The sequence below is a fragment of the Rattus norvegicus genome, chromosome 6 (genome assembly GCF_036323735.1).
Source record: "Rattus norvegicus strain BN/NHsdMcwi chromosome 6, GRCr8, whole genome shotgun sequence".
NCBI classification, from domain to species: domain Eukaryota; kingdom Metazoa; phylum Chordata; class Mammalia; order Rodentia; family Muridae; genus Rattus; species Rattus norvegicus.
In genome coordinates this window covers 82,557,131-82,580,561 of record NC_086024.1, presented here as the reverse complement: position 1 = coordinate 82,580,561, position 23,431 = coordinate 82,557,131, and the positions used below count along the sequence as shown (strand labels likewise).

General features: G+C 41.1%; 1 protein-coding gene and 1 non-coding gene across 37 annotated transcripts in view; both read right to left on the bottom strand.

The window, feature by feature from the left end:
• Positions 1 to 23,431, bottom strand: part of Mia2 (MIA SH3 domain ER export factor 2) — a 97,739-nt gene that overhangs the window by 39,575 nt on the left and 34,733 nt on the right. For 13 of the 36 annotated variants that reach the window (XM_008764679.4, XM_017594453.3, NM_001371341.1 and 10 more), the window contains 7 exons: positions 20,203 to 20,334; positions 18,813 to 18,834; positions 18,629 to 18,717; positions 11,393 to 11,464; positions 9,802 to 9,828; positions 9,217 to 9,327; positions 839 to 910 (listed from right to left, as the gene is read on the bottom strand). In XM_008764679.4, the coding sequence (XP_008762901.2) occupies positions 839 to 910; positions 9,217 to 9,327; positions 9,802 to 9,828; positions 11,393 to 11,464; positions 18,629 to 18,717; positions 18,813 to 18,834; positions 20,203 to 20,334 (525 nt within the window). The remainder of the gene's footprint in view (positions 1 to 838; positions 911 to 9,216; positions 9,328 to 9,801; positions 9,829 to 11,392; positions 11,465 to 18,628; positions 18,718 to 18,812; positions 18,835 to 20,202; positions 20,335 to 23,431) is intronic. The other 23 variants (XM_017594450.3, XM_063261379.1, XM_008764680.4 and 20 more) reach the window with 3 other exon arrangements.
• Positions 21,993 to 22,114, bottom strand: Snora26l1 (small nucleolar RNA, H/ACA box 26 like 1). The gene has a single exon (XR_005486523.1). It is a non-coding gene; the product is annotated as a small nucleolar RNA SNORA26 (small nucleolar RNA).

The following is a 23,431-nucleotide window of genomic DNA, read 5'->3' as shown; positions in this document are numbered from 1 at the left end:
TGCTCTGTAGACCAGGCTGGCCTTGAACTCACAGAGATCCACTGGCCTCTGCCTCTCAAGTGCTGAGATCAAAGGTGTGCACCACCACAGCCGAGCATGGTGGTTACTCCTGCTTATAAACTTAACTACAACTGTAACTAACTAAAACCCAAACAGGCTGGGTATACCTGTGACGAATTTTTCTTAATTAAATCATTTGAAGTGGGAAGAACCGCTTTTTTTTTTTTTTTTTTTTTTTTTTTTTTAGTTCTTTTTTTTTTTCGGAGCTGGGGACCAAAACCAGGGCCTTACGCTTCCTAGGTAAGCGCTCTACCACTGAGCTAAATCCCCAGCCCCAAGAACCGCTTTTAATACAGATCTTAGAGCTCCTATATCAGGATCCTTTGAGGTAGAAAGATCCACCTTTAATAAGGACCAAATCTTCTGGTGGCAGCCGATATATAAAAGACAGGGAAGAAGGAAATTTTTGCTCTTTGTCTGCTTGCTCTCACAGTCTCGCTGGCAAATCCATTCCTTCATTGGCATTAGAGCATAGTTCTTTAGGATTCTTATGTATACTGAAGACCAGGTTAGATATCCATCCTCATAGAATGAACTACGGGATTCTTGGACATTTCACTGGTAAAATGCCATTGTTGTTGGACTAGCTGGACCACAGCCTCTAAAGCACTCTAATAAAGTCCCTTAGATACAGAGATGGATGGATAAATAAAGAGAGAAAGAAAGATGAACTATTAGTTCTGTTCCTCTAGAAAACTCTAATACACCTAATAATAAAAATATCATGAAGATGTAAATAGTTTTCAAAAGTTACCAGACCAATTAGAGTCTTACTTACTTCAGCTACTTGTGATTTGAGAGACTTTGATTCATCTTCTAGGGACTGTATCCTTTTTGAAATATCAGCCATCTGGAAAGAGAGTGTCAGTCTATAAGTATTTAATAAGTCCCACTAGCTTCAACACATGTATTTGCTAGGTGTATTGTTAAATTACATCAATAAAAGAGCTCAGATGAGGGTGCTTAAGCAGCTTGCTTACCATCTGCTCAAGAAGAGTTTACACATCACATAATACTACGTTTCTCAATTTCAATGTACCATAGCACTTTTCAGGTTCAAGATGAGTGCACTAATGTCATATTAAATCGCCTCACACACATCAAGATTTTCCTTACACCAGAATTTAAATTAGAAAGTTATATTTTTAACACATTTCTAAGATTTATTTATTTTATGTATATGAGCACACTGTAGCTGTCTTCAGACACACCAGAAGAGGGCATCAGATCTCATTACAGATGGTTGTGAGTCACCATGTGGTGCTGGGAATTGAACTCAGGACCTCTGGAAGAGCAGTCAGTGCTCTTAACCACTGAGCATTCTCTCCAGCCCAACACATTTCTAACTTGAAAAAAAAAATATACTTTCTGGTTGCTGCTGCTGCAGAGAGCCCGTGAGCAGCACCCCGCGAGCAAACTTGAGCCTCGGGACCACAGGTAAGACCAACTTGTCTGCTGCAAGAGAGCTGCCTGGTGACATCGGGACACACAGAGGCAGAGTTCATCTAGGACCAGGCAGGTCCTGTGTTTGCCGGAGGTCCCACGCCCGCGGATCCCGGGCCCGCAGCAGCTCTCTGCTCCCAGACCCTGTGGGGTCTAAGACACCTCACCGCCTGATCAGGTGGGCACTCCTGAGGCTGCAGAGCGGAAGAGACCACCAACACTGCCCACCCCTGCCCACATCCCTGGCCCAAGAGGAAACTGTATAAGGCCTCTGGGCTCCCGTGGGGGAGGGCCCAGGAGCGGCAGGACCCCTGCCTGAGACACCGCTGGAACCTGAGGGAAACAGACCGGATAAACAGTTCTCTGCACCCAAATCCCGTGGGAGGGAGAGCTGAATCTTCAGAGAGGCAGACAAGCCTGGGAAACCAGAAGAGACTGCTCTCTGTACATACATCTCGGATGCCAGAGAAAAACACCAAAGGCCATCTGGAACCCTGGTGCACTGAAGCTCCCGGAAGGGACGGCACAGGTCTTCCTGGTTGCTGCCTCCGCAGAGAGCCCTTGGGCAGCACCCCCCGAGCAAACTTGAGCCTCGGGACCACAGGTAAGACCAACTTGTCTGCTGCAAGAAAGCTGCCTGGTGAACTCAAGACACAGGCCCACAGGAACAGCTGAAGACCTGTAGAGAGGAAAAACTACACGCCCGAAAGCAGAACACTCTGTCCCCATAACTGACTGAAAGAGAGGAAAACAGGTCTACAGCACTCCTGACACACAGGCTTATAGGACAGTCTAGCCACTGTCAGAAATAGCAGAACAAAGTAACACTACAGATAATCTGATGGCGAGAGGCAAGCGCAGGAACCCAAGCAACAGAAACCAAGACTACATGCCATCATCGGAGCCCAATTCTCCCACCAAAACAAACATGGAATATCCAAACACACCAGAAAAGCAAGATCTAGTTTCAAAATCATATCTGATCATGATGCTGGAGGACTTCAAGAAAGACATGAACACACTTAGGGAAACACAGGAAAACATTAATAAACAAGTAGAAGCCTACAGAGAGGAATCGCAAAAATCCCTGAAAGAATTCCAGGAAAACACAATCAAACAGTTGAAGGAATTAAAAATGGAAATAGAAGCAATCAAGAAAGAACACATGGAAACAACCCTGGATATAGAAAACCAAAAGAAGAGACAAGGAGCTGTAGATACAAGCCTCACCAACAGAATTCAAGAGATGGAAGAGAGAATCTCAGGAGCAGAAGATTCCATAGAAATCATTGACTCAACTGTCAAAGATAATGTAAAGCGGAAAAAGCTACTGGTCCAAAACATACAGGAAATCCAGGACTCAATGAGAAGATCAAACCTAAGGATAATAGGTAGAGAAGAGAGTGAAGACTCCCAGCTCAAAGGACCAGTAAATATCTTCAACAAAATCATAGAAGAAAACTTCCCTAACCTAAAAAAAGAGATACCCATAGGCATACAAGATGCCTACAGAACTCCAAATAGATTGGACCAGAAAAGAAATACCTCCCGTCACATAATAGTCAAAACACCAAATGCACAAAATAAAGAAAGAATATTAAAAGCAGTAAGGGAAAAAGGTCAAGTAACATATAAAGGCAGACCTATCAGAATCACACTAGACTTCTCGCCAGAAACTATGAAGGCCAGAAGATCCTGGACTGATGTCATACAGACCCTAAGAGAACACAAATGCCAGCCCAGGTTACTGTATCCTGCAAAACTCTCAATTAACATAGATGGAGAAACCAAGATATTCCATGACAAAAACAAATTTACACAATATCTTTCTACAAATCCAGCACTACAAAGGATAATAAACGGTAAAGCCCAACATAAGGAGGCAAGCTATACCCTAGAAGAAGCAAGAAACTAATCATCTTGGCAACAAAACAAAGAGAATGAAAGCACACAAACATAACCTCACATCCAAATATGAATATAACGGGAAGCAATAACCACTATTCCTTAATATCTCTCAACATCAATGGCCTCAACTCCCCAATAAAAAGAAATAGATTAACAAACTGGATACGCAACGAGGACCCTGCATTCTGCTGCCTACAGGAAACACACCTCAGAGACAAAGACAGACACTACCTCAGAGTGAAAGGCTGGAAAACAACTTTCCAAGCAAATGGTCAGAAGAAGCAAGCTGGAGTAGCCATTCTAATATCAAATAAAATCAATTTTCAACTAAAAGTCATCAAAAAAGATAAGGAAGGACACTACATATTCATCAAAGGAAAAATCCACCAAGATGAACTCTCAATCCTAAATATCTATGCCCCAAATACAAGGGCACCTACATATGTAAAAGAAACCTTACTAAAGCTCAAAACACACATTGGACCTCACACAATAATAGTGGGAGATTTCAACACCCCACTCTCATCAATGGACAGATGATGGAAACAGAAATTAAACAGAGATGTAGACAGACTAAGAGAAGTCATGAGCCAAATGGACCTAACGGATATTTATAGAACATTCTATCCTAAAGCAAAAGGATATACCTTCTTCTCAGCTCCTCATGGTACTTTCTCCAAAATTGACCATATAATTGGTCAAAAAACGGGCCTCAACAGGTACAGAAAGATAGAAATAATCCCATACGTGCTATCGGACCACCACGGCCTAAAACTGGTCTTCAATAACAATCAAGGAAGAATGTCCACATATACTTGGAAATTGAACAACGCTCTACTCAATGATAACCTGGTCAAGGAAGAAATAAAGAAAGAAATTAAAAACTTTTTAGAATTTAATGAAAATGAAGGTACAACATACCCAAACTTATGGGACACAATGAAAGCTGTGCTAAGAGGAAAACTCATAGCGCTGAGTGCCTGCAGAAAGAAACAGGAAAGAGCATATGTCAGCAGCTTGACAGCACACCTAAAAGCTCTAGAACAAAAAGAAGCAAATACACCCAGGAGGAGTAGAAGGCAGGAAATAATCAAACTCAGAGCTGAATTCAACCAAGTAGAAACAAAAAGGACCATAGAAAGAATCAACAGAACCAAAAGTTGGTTCTTTGAGAAAATCAACAAGATAGATAAACCCTTAGCCAGACTAACGAGAGGACACAGAGAGTGCGTCCAAATTAACAAAATCAGAAATGAAAAGGGAGACATAACAACAGATTCAGAGGAAATTCAAAAAATCATCAGATCTTACTACAAAAACCTATATTCAACAAAACTTGAAAATCTTCAGGAAATGGACAATTTCCTAGACAGATACCAGGTACCGAAGTTAAATCAGGAACAGATAAACCAGTTAAACAACCCCATAACTCCTAAGGAAATAGAAGCAGTCATTAAAGGTCTCCCAACCAAAAAGAGCCCAGGTCCAGACGGGTTTAGTGCAGAATTCTATCAAACCTTCATAGAAGACCTCATACCAATATTATCCAAACTATTCCACAAAATTGAAACAGATGGAGCACTACCGAATTCCTTCTACGAAGCCACAATTACTCTTATACCTAAACCACACAAAGACCCAACAAAGAAAGAGAACTTCAGACCAATTTCCCTTATGAATATCGACGCAAAAATACTCAACAAAATTCTGGCAAACCGAATCCAAGAGCACATCAAAACAATCATCCACCATGATCAAGTAGGCTTCATCCCAGGCATGCAGGGGTGGTTTAATATACGGAAAACCATCAACGTGATCCATTATATAAACAAACTGAAAGAACAAAACCACATGATCATTTCATTAGATGCTGAGAAAGCATTTGACAAAATTCAACACCCCTTCATGATAAAAGTCCTGGAAAGAATAGGAATTCAAGGCCCATACCTGAACATGGTAAAAGCCATATACAGCAAACCAGTTGCTAACATTAAACTAAATGGAGAGAAACTTGAAGCAATCCCACTAAAATCAGGGACTAGACAAGGCTGCCCACTGTCTCCCTACTTATTCAATATAGTTCTTGAAGTTCTAGCCAGAGCAATCAGACAACAAAAGGAGATCAAAGGGATACAGATCGGAAAAGAAGAGGTCAAAATATCACTATTTGCAGATGACATGATAGTATATTTAAGTGATCCCAAAAGTTCCACCAGAGAACTACTAAAGCTGATAAACAACTTCAGCAAAGTGGCTGGGTATAAAATTAACTCAAATAAATCAGTTGCCTTCCTCTATACAAAAGAGAAACAAGCCGAGAAAGAAATTAGGGAAACGACACCCTTCATAATAGACCCAAATAATATAAAGTACCTCGGAGTGACTTTAACAAAGCAAGTAAAAGATCTGTACAATAAGAACTTCAAGACACTGAAGAAGGAAATTGAAGAAGACCTCAGAAGATGGAAAGATCTCCCATGCTCATGGATTGGCAGGATTAATATAGTAAAAATGGCCATTTTAACAAAAGCAATCTACAGATTCAATGCAATCCCCATCAAAATACCAATCCAATTCTTCAAAGAGTTAGACAGAACAATTTACAAATTCATCTGGAATAACAAAAAACCCAGGATAGCTAAAGCTATCCTCAACATTGAAAGGACTTCAGGGGGAATCACTATCCCTGAACTCAAGCAGTATTACAGAGCAATAGTGATAAAAACTGCATGGTATTGGTACAGAGACAGACAGATAGACCAATGGAATAGAATTGAAGACCCAGAAATGAACCCACACACATATGGTCACTTGATTTTTGACAAAGGAGCCAAAACCATCCAATGGAAAAAAGATAGCATTTTCAGCAAATGGTGCTGGTTCAACTGGAGGTCAACATGTAGAAGAATGCAGATCGATCCATGCTTATCACCCTGTACAAAGCTTAAGTCCAAGTGGATCAAGGACCTCCACGTCAAAGCAGACACACTCAAACTAATAGAAGAAAAACTAGGGAAGCATCTGGAACACATGGGCACTGGAAAAAATTTCCTGAACAAAACACCAATGGCTTACGCTCTAAGATCAAGAATTGACAAATGGGATCTCATAAAACTGCAAAGCTTCTGTAAGGCAAAGGACACTGTGGTTAGGACAAAACGGCAACCAACAGATTGGGAAAAGATCTTTACCAATCCTACAACAGATAGAGGCCTTATATCCAAAATATACAAAGAACTCAAGAAGTTAGACCACAGGGAAACAAATAACCCTATTAAAAAATGGGGCTCAGATGGATGAAGCAAAGAAGTGCAGACCGACAGGAGCCGGATGTAGATCGCTCCTGAGAGACACAGCCAGAATACAGCAAATATAGAGGCGAATGCCAGCAGCAAACCACTGAACTGAGAATAGGTCCCCTATTGAAGGAATCAGAGAAAGAACTGGAAGAGCTTGAAGGGGCTCGAGACCCCAAAAGTACAACAATGCCAAGCAACCAGAGCTTCCAGGAACTAAGCCACTACCTAAAGACTATACATGGACTGACCCTGGACTCTGACCCCATAGGTAGCAATGAATATCCTAGTAAGAGCACCAGTGGAAGGGGAAGCCCTGGGTCCTGCTAAGACTGAACCCCCAGTGAACTAGTCTATGGGGGGAGGGCGGCAATGGGGGGAGGGTTGGGAGGGGAACACCCATAAGGAAGGGGAGGGGGGAGGGGGATGTTTGCCCGGAAACCGGGAAAGGGAATAACACTCGAAATGTATATAAGAAATACTCAAGTTAATAAAAAAAAAAAAAAAAAAAAATGGGGCTCAGAGCTAAACAAAGAATTCACAGCTGAGGAATGCCGAATGGCGGAGAAACACCTAAAGAAATGTTCAACATCTTTAGTCATAAGGGAAATGCAAATCAAAACAACCCTGAGATTTCACCTCACACCAGTGAGAATGGCTAAGATCAAAAACTCAGGGGACAACAGATGCTGGCGAGGATGTGGAGAAAGAGGAACACTCCTCCATTGTTGGTGGGATTGCAAACTGTTACAACCATTCTGGAAATCAGTCTGGAGGATCCTCAGAAAATTGGACATTGAACTGCCTGAGGATCCAGCTATACCTCTCTTGGGCATATACCCAAAAGATGCCCCAACATATAAAAAAGACACGTGCTCCACTATGTTCATTGCAGCCTTATTTATAATAGCCAGAAGCTGGAAAGAACCCAGATGCCCTTCAACAGAGGAATGGATACAGAAAATGTGGTACATCTACACAATGGAATATTACTCAGCTATCAAAAACAATGACTTTATGAAATTCGTAGGCAAATGGCTGGAACTGGAAAATATCCTGAGTGAGCTAACCCAAACATAGAAAGACATACATGGTATGCACTCACTGATAAGTGGCTATTAGCCCAAATGCTTGAATTACCCTAAATGCCTAGAACAAATGAAACTCAAGACAGATGATCAAAATGTGAATGGTTCACTCCTTCTTTAAAAGGGGAACAAGAATACCCTTGGCAGGGAATAGAGAGGCAAAGATTAAAACAGAGACTGAAGGAACACCCATTCAGAGTCTGCCCCACATGTGGCCCATGCATATACAGCCATCCAATTAGACAAGATGGATGAAGCAAAGAAGTGCAGACCGACAGGAGCCGGATGTAGATCGCTCCTGAGAGACACAGCCAGAATACAGCAAATACAGAGGCGAATGCCAGCAGCAAACCACTGAACTGAGAATAGGACCCCCGTTGAAGGAATCAGAGAAAGAACTGGAAGAGCTTGAAGGGGCTCGAGACCCCATATGTACAACAATGCCAAGCAACCAGAGCTTCCAGGAACTAAGCCACTACCTAAAGACTATACATGGACTGACCCTGGACTCTGACCCCATAGGTAGCAATGAATATCCTAGTAAGAGCACCAGTGGAAGGGGAAGCCCTGGGTCCTGCTAAGACTGAACCCCCAGTGAACTAGACTGTTGGGGGGAGGGGGACAATGGGGGGAGGGTGGGGAGGGGAACACCGATAAGAAAGGGGAGGGGGGAGGGGGATGTTTGCCCGGAAACTGGGAAAGGGAATAACACTCGAAATGTATATAAGAAATACTCAAATTAATAATAAAAAACAAAAAAAAAAATATATATATATATACTTTACTAAGTATATGATTACTCAAGTAACATAATTTATGTTACTTTTACAGCAAATATGGAAAATTTCTACATAAATGTACAAGAGAGTCAAGTGTGGGGGTGTACACACTTGTAATCCCAGCAGGTAGGAGGCGGAAGCAGGAAGATCATGAGCTTGAGGCCAGCCTGAGTGACACAGTTACACAGACTGGGCTACATAAAAACAGTAAGAAAAGAGCATGTAAAAAAGATCTATGGTGGGTTGGGGATTTAGCTCAGTGGTAGAGCGCTTGCCTAGGAAGCGCAAGGCCCTGGGTTCGGTCCCCAGCTCCAAAAAAAAAGAAAAAAAAAAAAAAGAGTCAGAGCTAATATGAACGGTTAGAGCTGGAGACGCTGCCCTCTGTGTTTCTGTTTTGGTTTTTTTTTTTGCTTTGGTTGGACTTATTGCTTGGTTTAGTGATTTTTGTTCACTACATGTTGAAAGACAGTGTCTCCTCTCCTTTAGCAGTCCTGGCCAGCTTGGAAGTCCCACCTCTTCTTCTCAAGTGCTGGCATCACCTTGTCACTATGGCTGGCATGCACATAATATTTTAATCAATGTCATGTAAATGTATAAAATTCAATAACCTTTACATAATTCTGTTGAATATACAAGACTTACCAACTCATCCTGTTCAGAATGTTTAACTCTCTCTTCTTCTAGCTTTTTCTCTAGGAGTAGTATTTCATCTTCAAGTTTAGATTTGGATCTTTCTAGATTTTCATAGGCTGCCTAAAACAGAAAGACAACTTTAAAAGCCAGGCATAAGAAATTTTAATTAGAGTAAAAATCAGTGAGTATAATCAAACAGGTTTATGACACTATATACATTTGCTTCTAATATTAAGATAAGAGCAGGTCTAGCAGTTGCCAGCAACTTCTATAAGAGTGTAAGTATTTCAGGCTCCCATCAGCTAACCGCAGCTAGAAACATAGGCCACCCCTAAAGTAATTAATACAGTTGCATTCCAATAAAAACAGAAAATCCACTAAGCACAGCTTGTCAACTTAGTTGTAAAGCATGTTTAAAAGCGTGTTACAGGGGGAAATGGCAAGGTCAATTTAATATAAAAAATAATTAAAAATCAAGACTACATCATATTTTCCATCATATTTTCTGTAATCTTGTTAATTTAAAATGCTTAATTATTATTAATCATTATTATTATTTGGTTTAATTGATTTTAAATACTGTAATTAACATACCTCTGATATTTGTGATCCTTCAACAAACTCGTTAAAAAGAAGAACAAAACCAACATGCATTACAGTAGTTTAAGAGACTGTTTACCTACAATCTCCCCAAATTTGACTATTTCATTATAGGACTTCTGATTCCAATCAAAATTATTCTATTGGTTTGATTTTTATCTACAAAATCAACTGTTAAACTTTGTAAAACTTGTATTACCTTATAGTTTGCGTCCAACTACAATTACTATTCCTACAAATGTTTTCAACTACTAAAATTAACAGAGTATTTTCTAAGATATTCGGTTTGGCCAAATCTCAACTCATCTGACTCCTAATTCACATAAATCTGTTGTCATAACAACAAACTGCTGTGTTTATATTACCTGTAAGACCAAGCTTGAATAATGTTTGTCTTTGTTACCAAGTAACAATTTTTCTGTTACCATGCATGCAAAACACCTTTTAAAACTCTTCATGTGTTTTTGCTTTAACTGGTTTTGGGTGTTGTTTTTTGCTTCTCTGTTTAGTATAGACTTGGCAATCCTCCAGCATTGGCCTCCCAAATGCCAGGGTGGCAGGCATCCCTCACACCTGCCTAAATCCCCAAATTCTGTGAAACTAATACATTCCCATTGGGAATGCACTTACATCAGAGGCTCAGCAAAGAACACATAGCAACTAAAAATGTTCTTGAGGATATTCATAGGTAACAAATAAAGAAAAAGAAACTTAAGAAATGCATTTGGAGTCTTTAACTTCTTGTGAATTCTACAAGTGCATTCTAAATCATAAGACACAGACTTCCTACTGAGCACAGACAATGAGGTGACGGACTTGCCACACTAGAATGACACATAAACCAAAGGCACAAGGTCGTCTTCTATGGTCTTATCTTTAGGGCCGGCTGCTTCTACCATGCAGGCTCACATTTTACAACACTTCTATCTGGAACTCACTCCATCACGTCCTAATCTGTCTGCTAGGCTGAAAATTACCATCACGCTAACTATGTATCTCTCCTAAACTCCCCATTCAGTGACATCACGTGAGTGACTGAAAACTGGCCATGATGGAGTATTTATAATACAAAACTCAGGAAATGGTCTGTACACAGGGAATAAACATCTACCAGCATACCACGATTTACAATGTAAACCTCTGGTTTAATCCTAGCTAATGCCTACTATCACCAGATGACAAAAAGGTTAACATGGACACAACTTACATAATTTATTGTCTCCTGCTATGCTTAAATTTGTGAGAGCTCTATTTCTCTTTCCTGGAGCAAACAATATCAAAAAATGAACCATCTCTTCAATACATTCTTAGAAACACAGAATAAAGGATTTCTTCCTATAAACCTATATAGTCTGATAAACTAATTATGTACCCCTCATAGCAAGTTAGCAATAAGAGAGCAAAGTGTTTTGTTTTATGCTACTACAAATATTCTATTTCCTCCAATTTTTCTGTAAGCTTTAAGATCCTGATACACCATTTCATATTTCTCTGAAATAATTATTTTTGAGAAGATAACATATTTTTAAAGTTTGCTATTTAATGAGAATCTTTTCCCTAGCTTTTAAATCATATTTTTTTTTACCTCCAAACTTTGTGCTTCTGTTGACTCCTTCTCAAAGCTGGCCTCCTTTAAAGATGACTCTAAGCCTTCATACTGAATGAAACAAGGCAACACGTAAGTAAAAACCTTGAACTGTATCCAAACTGTATCTCAACAGATACCTGGGGAACAAACTCTGAGCTTAGTTTTGCAATCTAACCACTGTGACAAGCAAAGCCAGAACCCCTAACAAGTCACAACCATGAGGTTGAACAACATATGAAGAACCTTACAGCTGTGACTAGCAAAGTAGACCCAAGTCAGCTGGGGTAAAAACGCAGGCATCAAGGCTAAAGAGCGTCAAAGACATGAGTTGTCTGTCATGCCCTGAACAAGTTAACAGTTTCTACAGCCTTTTCAGTAGGGCAGTGTGCAGTAACCAGCCATCGGACATTTATATCATATAACAAATAAGACAAGGAAGATAAAATTTTTAAAAGACAGAATATCAAGGGATGAAAACTTAAATATAAAACATCACAAGATTAAATTGACTATGTTGCTTCCAATCAAGCTTCCTGCTGACTAACAGCTAAATAACACACCAAAAGTCAGAATCTATCTGAAGGCCTCAGAGAACTATTTAAACAGTAAAGATTTAAGGGAGAAGAGAGACCTGCAGAAAGGCAAGCCCAGTGGTTCACACTTCTTTCTCCTTAAAAAGGAGACTCACTCACACAGGCAGGAAACTAGATAAGGATTTTAAGAGAAGTAGAAACCACAGAGAAACATATACTCAGGACCTGCTAAGTTTGATGAGCTATAGACCAGAATCCTGTGCTTGCTTGAATATTTTCAAAAGTATTGTTTTGGTAACTAAGCAAGACAAAGACACAAGAAAAAGAAAACAGGTCAATGTGTCTGGTAACTACTGCAAAATTCTAAGTACTTTTCTAACAAGTGGAACTTAATACTGGTCTCAAAAAAATTATATGCCTAATCACATGGGCTTCCCCCGGCACAGTCAACATGATCCACGGCTTCGCCAGACCATGCAAGCAAACAAATAACTCAAGCAGAGGTCTGAACAAAATTCAGCATCCTTTTTTGACCAAGACTTGCACAGATTTATGTATAAGAGGTCAGTCCCTCATCATGATAAAGTCCCTCATCGTTTATAAAAAGTCCAGCCAACGGGGAGGAGCTGAGAGCAGGGTAAGGGCATCCCCCCACCCCGCCCAACAGCTGGCTGACACAGTGCTGAAGTCCTACTGAGAGCAGTTAGAAGAGGTTCCAACAGTAACCAGATCAAAAAAGATATTATCTCGGGCTGGAGAGATGGCTCAGCGGTTAAGAGCACCGACTGCTCTTCCAGAGGTCCTGAGTTCAATTCCCAGCAACCACATGGTGGCTCACAACCATCTGTAATGAGATCTGATGCCCTCTTCTGGTGTGTCTGAAGAGAGTGACAGTGTACTCATGTACATTAAATAAATATATAAATAAATAAATAAATAAATAAATAAATAAATCTATCTTTTTAAAAAAAAGATATTATCTCTATTTGAAGAATCTTGCTTATTAACCTGACTATATCTGTAATTAACTAAAACACAAGCAACTAGGTACCCCTTGATTTGAATGGATCATCTGAGATAGGAAGACACACCCTAACTCTAGGTCACACCTTCAGGTGGCTGTCCATATAAAAGTACATGGAAGAGGGAAGCTTTTGATTTTCACCTGCTTGCCCTCACTCATCTGTGAGAGCAGATCCTTCACTAGTATTAGAACCTACGTCTTCAGGATTCCAAGGTATGTGGAAGACTCAGTCATCTGGCCCAGTGGACTGAAGAGCTATCAGATTTTGTGCTTTTCTGCTGGGAGACAGCTATTGTTGGACTAGCAGGACCACAGCCTATGAACCACTCTTAAGAAGATCCCCTTTCGATGTATATAGATTCATTTTATTAATTCTGTTCCTCTAGAAAACCCTAACTAATCTAGCATGTTAAATGTAGAGAAACCTCTAAGACTGCCCCAAAAACTACAAGTCCATCAAATGAATTCAATAAAGTAGCAGACAGTCCATGACAAATAATGAAGCAGCTCAAAAAGACACCAACAGCCTTGATTCATAGTAGTAGTTTAGAAGTGATGTTCGGGAGGCCAGGAATCAGGGTACAAGGAAGTCAGGATAATGATACAGAGGAATGAGAGCCACAGAAAGGAAAAACAAGACTACTTGGAATCTCTTGCAAAGGCACACCCAGTCACACCAGACAGCAGCAATGAATCCTGCCAGAAGGTGTCCATTAAAGATTGCAAGGAAACATCCAAATCCAAGGCTGGACTCAGTCAGGAGAGTAGACCACCACAGCCACACAGGGATAGGGAATCTGAGCGAGAGCCTTCCAAGGCTCACTACTCCGTCTCCCTGCCTGTGCAGAGAGCAGGACGCAGACTCAGGACAGACCATGGGAAGCACTAGCTTGGAGGCTGAATCTACCAGCTCAGAAATCTGCTCAGCTAAAAGAGCCTAGCTCAGCAAATTATAGACAAGAAAGTGCCAAGATGGGGCATAGGACCCTAAAGAACTTCAAGAAACCTTCTCTCCAGCCCCTGCTACTGCCCCATGGAACAAGGATTTCCTTGGAACCAGGAAAGAGCCTGCAGAATTCAGAGCAGCATCCAGATGGGACCGACAGGCCCCAGCAGCACACTCTGGGGAGACAGCAGAAGCTAAGGGATTCCCGACACCCCAGCCCAGGCACACCAGCAAGAAGCTACACAAATCACACAACGCTTGGGTAGTGCTACTGTGCTGCAAGGAGCGCTGACCAAGAACACACCACCTCCAATTCATCTTATTTGTTTGTGTTATTAATCTTTAATGTTTATTTTCCAATTATTTATACATAATTTTAAGTGTTAATGTTTTGTTACTATGGACACTTTTTTTTTTTTTTCTGGAGCTGGGGACCGAACCCAGGGCCTTGTGCTTGCTAGGCAAGCGCTCTACCACTGAGCTAAATCCCCAACCCCATGAACACTTTACTTTAGGTATTTGGTTCCTATGTGGGAACTGGCATCTTGGTGGGAAAGGCTCCGTCCTTTTTTTTTTACCTCTAAACCAAATACACAATATTTTCTCTATTTCTTTTCATACCTCTGATATATATGTTTTTCTTCTTTTCTGATGTTCCCCTCTGCCCTATTCCCCAGTCCCCTTTCACCCATTTCTTAAATACTGATACATAATATTTTCTCTATTCTTTTCATACTTCTAACTCCTTTAATCCCAGCACTTAAGAAGCAGAGGCAGAAAAGTAAATTTTAACAGTCAAAAAAAAAAAAAAAAAAAAAGAAGCAGAGGCAGGCAAATCTCTTTCAGTTCCAAACCAGCCAGGCTACATAGTGAGACCCTACCCCAAAAACAGGGCATTCATTTTCAGCAGTTTTGGGTATTTCCCGAGGAGTGCTGTCTGTATTTGTTTCGGTAGAACTGTCTCACTTCCACAGTGGTTGTGTCGCTTCACGTTTCTATTAGTAGGTGAGTGCTGAAGTTTCTCTGGGTCATCCTGAGCGTGTGCCGTGCTGTTGCCAGCGCACTGGCTGAGGGCGTCACAGTCTTCACCAGCCTTTGCTTGGAAGCTGGTGACACTGAGTGTCTTTAAAGTTTATCTGCCACTTGCTGATAAAGTTTTTCTTCTCTGCAGCAAAGTTTATCCGGTTTACCTATTACATATATATTTATTTGTTTTTGAGACAGCCTTACCAGTATCCCAGGCTGCCCTCGAATTCTCCATCCTGCTTTATCATTCTGAATGCAGACATTATAGGTATATGCTGCCAGTTTTATACATCCTAGATACAGAGTCCTTACTAGATACATGGTAACATATACTCTGGTTGTCTCCTGCCTGCCTGCCTGCCTTTCTTCCTTCCTTTCTTTCTCTTTTGAAACAGTCTCCTATTACAGCCCAAGCTGTCCTTGAACTTGTAGCTAGCTCTCTTTCTGCCCCAGCCTCCTGAGTGCAGGAATTATTGGTGTGAATCACTATAGGTAGCTATCTCCCTCTCCCTCTCCCTCCCCATCTCCTCTCCCTCTCTCTGTCCCTCTCCCTCTCCTGCCCAATCAATCTCAATCTCAATCTCTCTCTCTCTCTCTCTCTCTGTTCTTGTTTGTTTGTTTTTTGGTTTTGGGGGGTTGTTTTTATTTTTTTGAGACAGGGTTTCTTTGTTCCTTTGTGAAAGACAGCCCTCCCATTTACTTTTTCCATTTGGGCTTTGTATTAGCTTGCTCGGACCGGTAAATCTCTTGTGAGCACAAGGCCAGCCTGGTCTACAAAGTGAGTTCCAGGACAGCCAAGGGCTACATAGAAAAATTCTGTTTTGGAGAAATGAAAAGAAGGGAAGGGAAGGGGAAGAAGGGAAGGGAAGGGAAGGGAAGGGAAGGGAAGGGAAGGGAAGGGAAGGGAAGGGAAGGGAAAAGAAGAAACATCTTGTAGAGACAGAAAGCATGAAAGTGTAAGTAACTATAACTATGTATAAAGTGGGAAAGTTGGGTGAAGAATAACAAAAATTTAGAAATGTTCAAAAGCTGATTGCTATTATGGATATCCAAACCTGTGAATATAACAAAAGTCATTTCACCATGAAGCCCAAGATAATCTGAAACTTGTAATTCTACTATAATCAAATTTGTAATGCTTTCAAAATGCTGGGATTGTGGTCATGTATCACCTCAGCTGACTCCCCTAGAAACTTCACATGGGCGAGCCAACTGTGCTGTAGAAACCGAATCCCAAAGAAGCTGTGGGCTGAAGGAATCCTAAGACTTGGGAAGTGGAGGCAGGAGGACCTAGAAGTTCATTACCCTCAGCTACATAAGAGTTTGAGGCCAGTCTGGATTACATGAGACCTTGTCTTAACAAAAATGGGTAGGGAGAGCTATAGAGGTGGGTCAGTGGTTAAGAGCATGTATTACTTGCAGAAGACCTGAGTCTGATTCACGGCAACTACATTATGTAGCTCATAAATTCCTCTAACTCAGACTCCAGGGGTACCTTCTGGACTCTGTATTCACATGTACACACACACACACACACACACACACACACACAATTAGAAATAAATAATTTTTAAAAGAAGATATCTGGGAGTTGGGGATTTAGCTCAGTGGTAGGGCGCTTGCCTAACAAGCGCAAGGCCCTGGGTTCGGTCCTCAGCTCCAAAAAAAAAAAAAAAAAAGAAGATATCTGGGAGTAAATCTAAGAAAAAAATCTGTTGCCAGCTTCAAAGATAATATACTTTTAAAAGTGAAGGAGGGGCTGGAGAAATGTCTCATTGGTGGCTGTCTGTGACTCTAGTTCCAAGGGCTCTGATGCCTTCTTCTGGATTCTGGGGCACTACATGCACATATGGCAAAGACACATCCACACAATGTAATAAAGGGAAAGGAAAAGACTACCTCACATATGTTTACTGGGCAGTGGTGAGCACACCTTTACTCTCAGCACTTGGGAGTCAGAGGCAAGTGGATTTCTGAGTTCGAGGCCAGCCTGGTCTACAGAGTGAATTTCAGGACAGCCAGGGCTACAGAGAAACCCCGTCTCATGAAAACAACAACAACAAACTTTAAAAAGCATATACAAAAGAGTGGACTATAGTTCACAGATAAGAATTCAACATTATAAAAATGTTTACTCTGAAACTGGGTATGGTGACATATGTTTATAATCCCAACACTCAAGAGAGATCAGTCATGAATTTGAGGCCAGTGTCATCTACAGAGCTAGTTCAAGACATCCAGGACTACACAAAGAGAGCCCGTCTCTTAAGCCTCAACCCCTCTGAATGCGTGTGTTATTTGGTGACAAAGTCTTCAGATGGTAGCGGGTTAAAGTGAGGCAGTTAAGAAGAGCCTAACCTAATATGACTGGAATCCTAAGAGAACTGAGGACAGAGGGAGACACAGCGAGTGAGCAGGTCTATCCACAGGTCAAGGGACAGGCCACAGAAGCAGAGGACACAGAGAGCTGAGGACAGAGGGAGACACAGCGAGTGAGCAGATCTATCCACAGGTTGAGGGACAGGCCACAGAAGCAGAGGACACAGAGAGCTGAGGAAAGAGGGAGACACAGCAAGTGAGCAGGTCTATCCACAGGTCGAGGGACAGGCCACAGAAGCAGCAAAGCCTGCCTACACCTTAACCTTTGACTGCTGTTTGCAGAGCTGTAAGGGAGTTCACTCCAGTTTGTAAAGTGGCATTTGGTCATAGCAGCCCTTGCAAGCTAACACGAATCCCAAATGAAAAAAATAAAGTCTCTATGTGATAACAAGCAAGGATAACTTTCCAGTCTTGACAGGCAAAAATCTCTTTATGCAGGAAGCACAAAAGAAAAACAAAAAACAAAGAACCAACAAATTATACTACATTAATTCTAAACCTATTTTCTTAGACACCAAACAAAATAAAAATATAAGTCGAAGATATCTGCATTCCATATATCTAACAAAACTTATATATAATAGATATAAAATGTGGAGCTGGAGAGATAGCTCAGTGGTTAAGAGCTCTTCCAGAGGTCCTGAGTTCAATTCCCAGCAACCACATGTTGGCTCACAACCATCTGTAATGGGATCTGATGCCCTCCTCTGGTGTGTCTGAAGACAGCGACAGTGTACTCACATATAATAAATAAATAAATAGATAGATAAATCATTAAAAAAATAGATATAAAATGTTAATTTTTTTGATATTTTGTCTTTTTTTCCTTCCTGGAGTTGAGGACCGAACTAAATTCCCAACCCCAATATAAAATGTTAAAAAGAAAACAAAAACCCTGCTTCTATATGACATAAAGGGAAAAAGAGTGTAAGTGTCTTTAAAAAGGTAGAAATGGGCCAGCAAGACGGCTCAGGAATTAAGGACTTTGCTACCAAAACTGACAATCTGATTTCAATCTGTGGGATCCGGATGAGTGAGAAAAGGAGAGAAGTGACTCTTCCACCATCCTCCACACACGCACAAGCACAGGCACAAACAGACACATACGATAACAACAATGTAAGGCAACTTCACAAAGACTATCTAAATGACCGATAAACAAATCGAGGTGCTACTTGGTCGTCAGAGAAGAGGTGGCTAAGTGACAGGGGTGAGGAGCCACAGAACTCGGCTCTGAATTCAGCAGCGCTCTGGAGGAATTAAGTAATCGTGGAGAACCACTAAGATCCAGACTACCAGCAGTGCTGGCCTCAGACATGCCTTACCTCCTTTTGAACAAAGCTGACTTTTTCAAGTAGTTTGCATTTTTCTTCAATTAGTGCAGAAAGCTCAAGAGCAAGTTTTTTTTCTCTCCCTGAGAAAGAAAAAGAAAATTATTGTGACTAAACTATTTTAGGTTTTTTAATTACATACAACAATGAGCTCTCAAATAGAAAAATAACAACTTACCCACATAAAATCGGCTTCGAATCTGAAACAAATTTTTAACAAAAGTATATTAAAACAAATATACGTTCAAGTAAATCTATTTGACTTCTACTCCCAACTTTAAGATAACAACTTCTTATGTCCTTGCCATGAGTGAATTACCCAGAGGCATTCTACTTCCGATAAAAGTGTGAAGACTCACATTGTGTGTTACCATATGAAGGCTTGGAAGCAGCCTCAGTCTAAAGACGCCTGTTCCTTCACTCAGACCCATCTTTCCCACACACATATCTGTCCCTAACACGAAGTATTTTGAGAGCACTATCATTAAGACTCCTACTTAATAGCCAAAATAAAACAGTCTAAGAAATACCATGGGGCTCTAAAAATGAACCAACTCTAAAAAAAAAAAAAACCATTGGCCTTTCTTCTTTAAGCCTCAGCTCTTAGTGAAGGAAAGATAAACCCACTGTGACAGACCTAGGGCTAGAGTAAAAGGAAGATTTATACCACCTAGCAAAGACAGGGAAGAGAAAATCAAAAGGACAAGCTATTCTGAGATGTGTGTAAACCGGAAATATAGGAAAGGCAACACGGGGTAGAGGGACTCCTTCTAGAGGGCACTGGAAAACCATGAAGAAATCAGAAATGGAGTCAGAAGCACAAGGACCAACATCTAAAAAGAAGTCTCAGAAAGAAAAGGATATGGTAGGACTCCCTCTTTAAAAAAAAAAAAAAGTTATCTATAGGAATAACTGATCAGGGTCTGGGACAGGGGTTCATCTACACAGCGGGGGGGGGGGGGGGGGGGATTAACCATCTCGTTATTAACTGAATGAGTGGCCATGTTTTTTATTCTAAATTGAAAGGTAGTCGTATCTGCTGGCTTTTTATACTGCTAAAAGTAAACACAGACCAAAAGGGGGTGGGTATGAAGAGGAGGAGCAGGGGAAGAGGAGGAAGATGGAGAAGGAGAAAGAAGAAACACAAGGAGGAGGAGGAGGAAGGGTGGGGTTTTGGAACTAGTGTATACTATCCCTACAAAGAAAATCCTCTAAGAATCCTTACATATAAAAACATTTCTCTGAATCTCTATTCAGTTTCTAATAACCAGACGTTACCCAGAACACTATGACCTAACTTATTTCCCTGAAATAGCAATGAAGTTTCTCCAATCCATTGTTTAGTCTAAACACAGAGTGAGGGATTACGAGCCCTTGTTCCTCTTGTAGAGGACCAGGGGTTCAACTCCCAACACCCATAGTAGTCACAACCCTCTGTAATTGTAGTTCCAGGGGACCCAATGCCCTCTTCTCACCTCCGTGTGTACCAGGCACACATAAAATAAACCTTAAAACAAAAAGCTTTAAACCCAGAATGAACATTCTCCTAGCATGCAGTAGGTACTTACTGATCGGAAGCCTCTCCACAGAAACAGGACAATTGCAAGCAGTCCAACGGTAAGCACACATATCGCCAATTCCAATGAAAAACCATTGGGATTGAAGTCTGCTCTCATATCTTCAGGCAATGCTGCCACAACCTTCAAGGAAAGGGAAGACAAGCGTATAAACACACACCTTCCACATCACTGCTACAAAGACAGGTACAAGTGGCTTAAGCCGACGCCATGAATGTGAAACATGCTGCCATACAGAATCAAGCATTTCTGCCTCTGACAGCTTTCTTCTGGCAACTTACAATTGCTCTCACGGGGTGAAGAGCAACAGTGTGGTGAAACACAATAGTTTTCACACCATTGAGGAACTATAAAGCGATTGTCAGAGCTTCACTCAGGAAGGAACAAGGATAGGGAGAGGGCCAAGAAAAGATTATCAGTGACCTGGGCTGGTAGTGTCCCTGACTACAAACTCAGATTTTATCTATATGCATTGGGGTAAAAGTAGCTTTCATTTGCTTGATATTACTGCCTCAGTCTGCAACCCTAGACCTAGTCCTGGAAGCTTCTAGCCTCCATACAATCTTATCCAGGCCTAGAATGTTTTCAGCCTCTGAGACTTGGCTGCTGAATAAGCTCACCCATTCCTAGTTCTTTCTGATCTCTGGTTTTCTGGTTCAACTCAGCTATTCTGGCTCCAAATTCCTCCCCAAGCTGACTGATTCAATCTGACTTCTCTCTCAGCCTCCAACTGAATTGCTCTGCTTGGCCTCAAACTAACTTTAGCAATACGCTCTAATCTTCTGGATCCTTCGTTCTCTGGCTTGTTCTGTCCTCCCGGGTATCTAGTTTGTTCTCTCTCTACAACCTGTCACTGTACAACTGTCCTGTAAAACTGCCTTCTTCACCTTTTTTTTTTTCCCTCTCTGAACTGCTTTCTCTTAAGTAGCTTCCATTTTCTCTCTCTTCTTGTGGGAGTTGGGCATATGCCATTCTGTCAAATCTTTCTCTGGTTCTTCACTTTGTCTGCCACTTAATTAGACATCACTTTCAAACATGAGTGTTTCCTTCTATAAACTAACTTTACTTTCATTGTTTAGGATTAAAGACGTACACTAAGAGCATGTCTATATTCCAGTCAGAGATTAAAGGGATGTGCTAAGGCTGAGCTGAACCACAACTAGAAACAGATTTTTTTCAGTGAATAAAAAAAAATATCCTGCAACACATTGAGTTTGACAAAAAAAAAAAAAAAAAAAACTTCCTTACAGGGGAGATACACAGATGTGGGAGTAGGGGAAATAGTTATAAAACAACTGATAGAGCTTTGAATTTGAGATATGAATCCTTCTCTCCTATCTCTCCTTACCTTGAATTAATGTAGTTTGATCACAAGGACAGATATTCAAAGCCCAAGACAATACAAGCCAAGCCTCACTACATTCCTTCTGAAAGGCTCTTCCACACCATGTATGGTTCTTTGAAAAAGAACCCATAGAACGACCAGGCTTGATTCTTTTCAGGCACCAGCACAGAACCAGCTAGAACTTCACAGCAATCTTCCCCTCGGGGGACTCTCTCTCTCTCTCTCTCTCTCTCTCTCTCTCACACACACACACACACACACACACACACACACACACACACACACACACAAACCCTCTAACGGTTACTCTCTTCAAAATCTATCTTTAGCTATTGTGTCTACAGACTCCTAGGTTGCTATTTAGTTTATTAACATAATATTAGAAAAGCATGGAATATTGTTTTTTTAATACTTATATCTTCATTCTTCTTTCTTCAACTGTGACTCCAGACAGGATCCAAAGAGGAGGAGTGGAGCCTCTTCTCTGGGTTTTATGGAGAGTTCCTTTACCCTTCTGTGTTAGCCTCTTAAGGTACAGTACCAACCTTAAAAGGGCACAGGAAAGGGTGAAAAACCTTTCATCCTACTTCTGCCTCTCTCCTTCACTTCAGACACCAATACACAGAAACATGGTCTCATGACCCCATGCAATGGTAAGGAGCATCTGTCTCCAGGATCACAAGGTAAGACACTCAGGAAAAGGCAACCCCTGCCATCATCCCTCCCAACAAAGACTACAATTCTGTAACCAAGACCGATTCATGAGGCTTCTCCTGAAACACTCTTCCACACCATGCAGCTGAAGGCTTGCAGCTGATTGCCTATTTCACCTCGCCCTGGGTCACCTCCAAACTCTTCCTCCCTCAGTGACCACAGATACCAACTGGTCATAAACCAGTGCAGAGACTTCTGTGACTTTAAGACAAAACCTGTTACTAAGAACAGAGAACAACATCCTGTGATGACAAAAGCTATCTCAGTCTTAAGAAAAAGGTTATACTTTACCCAACAGAAGAACCACAAAATGAAGTAAAGGAAAAAACAGACAATTCACCAATAGTCGTAGAGATTTCAAGATCTCACTTTCAATGAGTCAGCATAAAAAGACTTGGAACAACACTATAGCCAACCAGACCTTACATGCTAACAAAACACACCCAACAACCAGACCTTACATGCTAACAAAACACACCCAACAACCAGACCTTACATGCTAACCAGACCTTACATGCTAACAAAATACACACAACAACCAGACCTTACATACTAACCAGACCTTACATGCTAACAAAACACACACAACAACCAGACCTTACATGCTAACCAGACCTTACATGCTAACAAAATACACACAACAACCAGACCTTACATGCTAACAAAATACACTTAAGAGCAGAGAACACATTCTCAACTGCACACACAAGAGTCTTCAGAACAAATCCATACATCAAGCTAAAATAAACCTCAATATACTTTTTAAAACATAAAAGCTTGCAGCCCAGCCCAGAGAGGTGAGCGAGCAGTTAAGTACATTTACAGAGGACCAGAGTTCATGATGTTCCACTATCCCTATCAGGCAGTTCCTAACCGCCTGCCTTTAACTCCGGCTCTAGGGGATCTGATGTCCTCCCTCTTCTGGCCTCCTCAGACACCTGAACTGACATGCACATACACACAGAGACACATACACATATATATACATACATACATACATACATACATACATACATACATACATACACACACATAATTTAAAGTTTAAAATTAATTAAACAATTCAAATCTTGAAAAGTGTGTAATCTCTGATTACAATAAATTGAAATTAGCCATCAAAAACAGAAGGAGGGGCTGGTGAGCGGGCTCGGCAGTTAAAAG